The sequence below is a fragment of the Melitaea cinxia genome, chromosome 10 (genome assembly GCF_905220565.1).
Source record: "Melitaea cinxia chromosome 10, ilMelCinx1.1, whole genome shotgun sequence".
NCBI lineage: Eukaryota > Metazoa > Arthropoda > Insecta > Lepidoptera > Nymphalidae > Melitaea > Melitaea cinxia.
Genome location: NC_059403.1, coordinates 7868202 through 7869875, shown reverse-complemented (window position 1 = coordinate 7869875; position 1674 = coordinate 7868202). Strand labels below are relative to the sequence as shown.

General features: G+C 36.3%; 1 protein-coding gene across 1 annotated transcript; it reads left to right on the top strand.

The window, feature by feature from the left end:
* The first annotated feature begins 302 nt into the window (after positions 1–302).
* On the top strand, positions 303–1674 carry LOC123657361 (cathepsin B). Its single transcript, XM_045592920.1, has one exon. It carries the CDS (start codon positions 382–384, stop codon positions 1396–1398), a length of 1017 nt encoding a protein of 338 aa, XP_045448876.1. The 5' UTR covers positions 303–381; the 3' UTR covers positions 1399–1674.

Sequence of the window (1674 nt, the reverse complement as noted above, 5' to 3'; positions counted from 1 at the left end):
ATAAGTCATTTGCTTATTATTATTATTATTATTTGTGAAAATTTAAGTACCAATTAACAAATGGCAGAATATGTAAATATTTGGCATAAAAACATCATTACGTCAAAATATCTAAACACTTGACAAAACAAAATATATTATCAGTATGTACATAGAGATCGGTGTAAAGTCACGTTAATTATCGACATCTTCTGTTGAATTTCTTTGTTCTCGATATGTACGTTATTAACCTTCGACACACGCGGTCAAGCGCTGTCCCGCCCCTTGTGTAGAACGCAATTACGCGGCGTATGAGCAGCACCCACTTCCACTCAGTCGACGCGCACCGCTCTAATTGTGCGCTCGATACTCGTTACAACTAGTAAAAATATAAATACAAACATGATTACACTACGTGTTTCGTGTTTCGTGCTACTACTAACTGTGGCAGTTTCATCGGAAGAATTACAGAAACTTCATCCGCTTTCCGATTCTTTTATTAATGTTATTAATTCGAAACAAACCTCATGGAAAGCTGGTAGGAATTTTCCTACTTCGATGCCATTATCCATAATAAAGAAACAAATGGGTGCGCTTGAAGACACATTCATTGAGAAGTTAGAAAATGTGCAATATGACGCAGATTTCATAGCTGATCTGCCCGAAAACTTCGACCCCAGAGACAAATGGCCAAATTGTCCAACGTTAAACGAAATAAGAGATCAAGGTTCTTGTGGCAGTTGCTGGGCATTTGGAGCAGTGGAAGCAATGACTGATCGGTACTGTATTTATTCTAATGGTACAAAGCATTTTCACTTCTCCGCAGAAGATTTACTTAGCTGCTGTCCTATTTGTGGTCTCGGTTGTAACGGAGGTATACCGACATTAGCTTGGGAGTATTGGAAACATTTTGGTATCGTTTCCGGAGGAAACTATAACTCCTCTCAAGGTTGCAGACCATACGAAATAGCACCTTGCGAGCATCACGTTCCAGGTAATAGAATGCCCTGCAGCGGTGACACAAAGACTCCCAAATGTTACAGAACATGTGAAAATGGTTATGCCACACCTTACAAAAAAGATAAAAAATACGGAAAACATGTATATTCCATTAGAGGTGGTGAGGACCATATTAGAGCTGAAATATTTAAAAATGGACCAGTGGAGGGTGCATTCACCGTGTACGCAGATTTACTCTCATATAAAAGTGGTGTATACAAGCATACAATAGGTGATGCTCTCGGTGGCCACGCGATTAAAATTATGGGCTGGGGAGTCGAAAATGGAAACAAATATTGGCTAATTGCAAACTCTTGGAACTCTGATTGGGGAGATAATGGTTTCTTCAAAATCCTACGTGGCGAAGACCAGTGCGGCATTGAGAGTTCAATCATTGCTGGTGAACCATTATTTGAGTAATAGACATAAAAGAAAAATATATCATTTTATTTGACAATATTCAATTTGAATTTATTTCGATAAACTGTTTTGAAATTTCATAACAAGTAGCTTTTTAAATGTTACAGATTAGTGCCATAACTTTTTACTTATGTTAGTGCATATTTTTTTTCAATATAACACCATAATTCTAGAAAAAAGCTACAACATTATTTCCATCTTATCTGTGCGGTGAATAAATATTATTGAATTATGATGTATTTTTAAATTAATATTAAATATAATTATATTATGTTA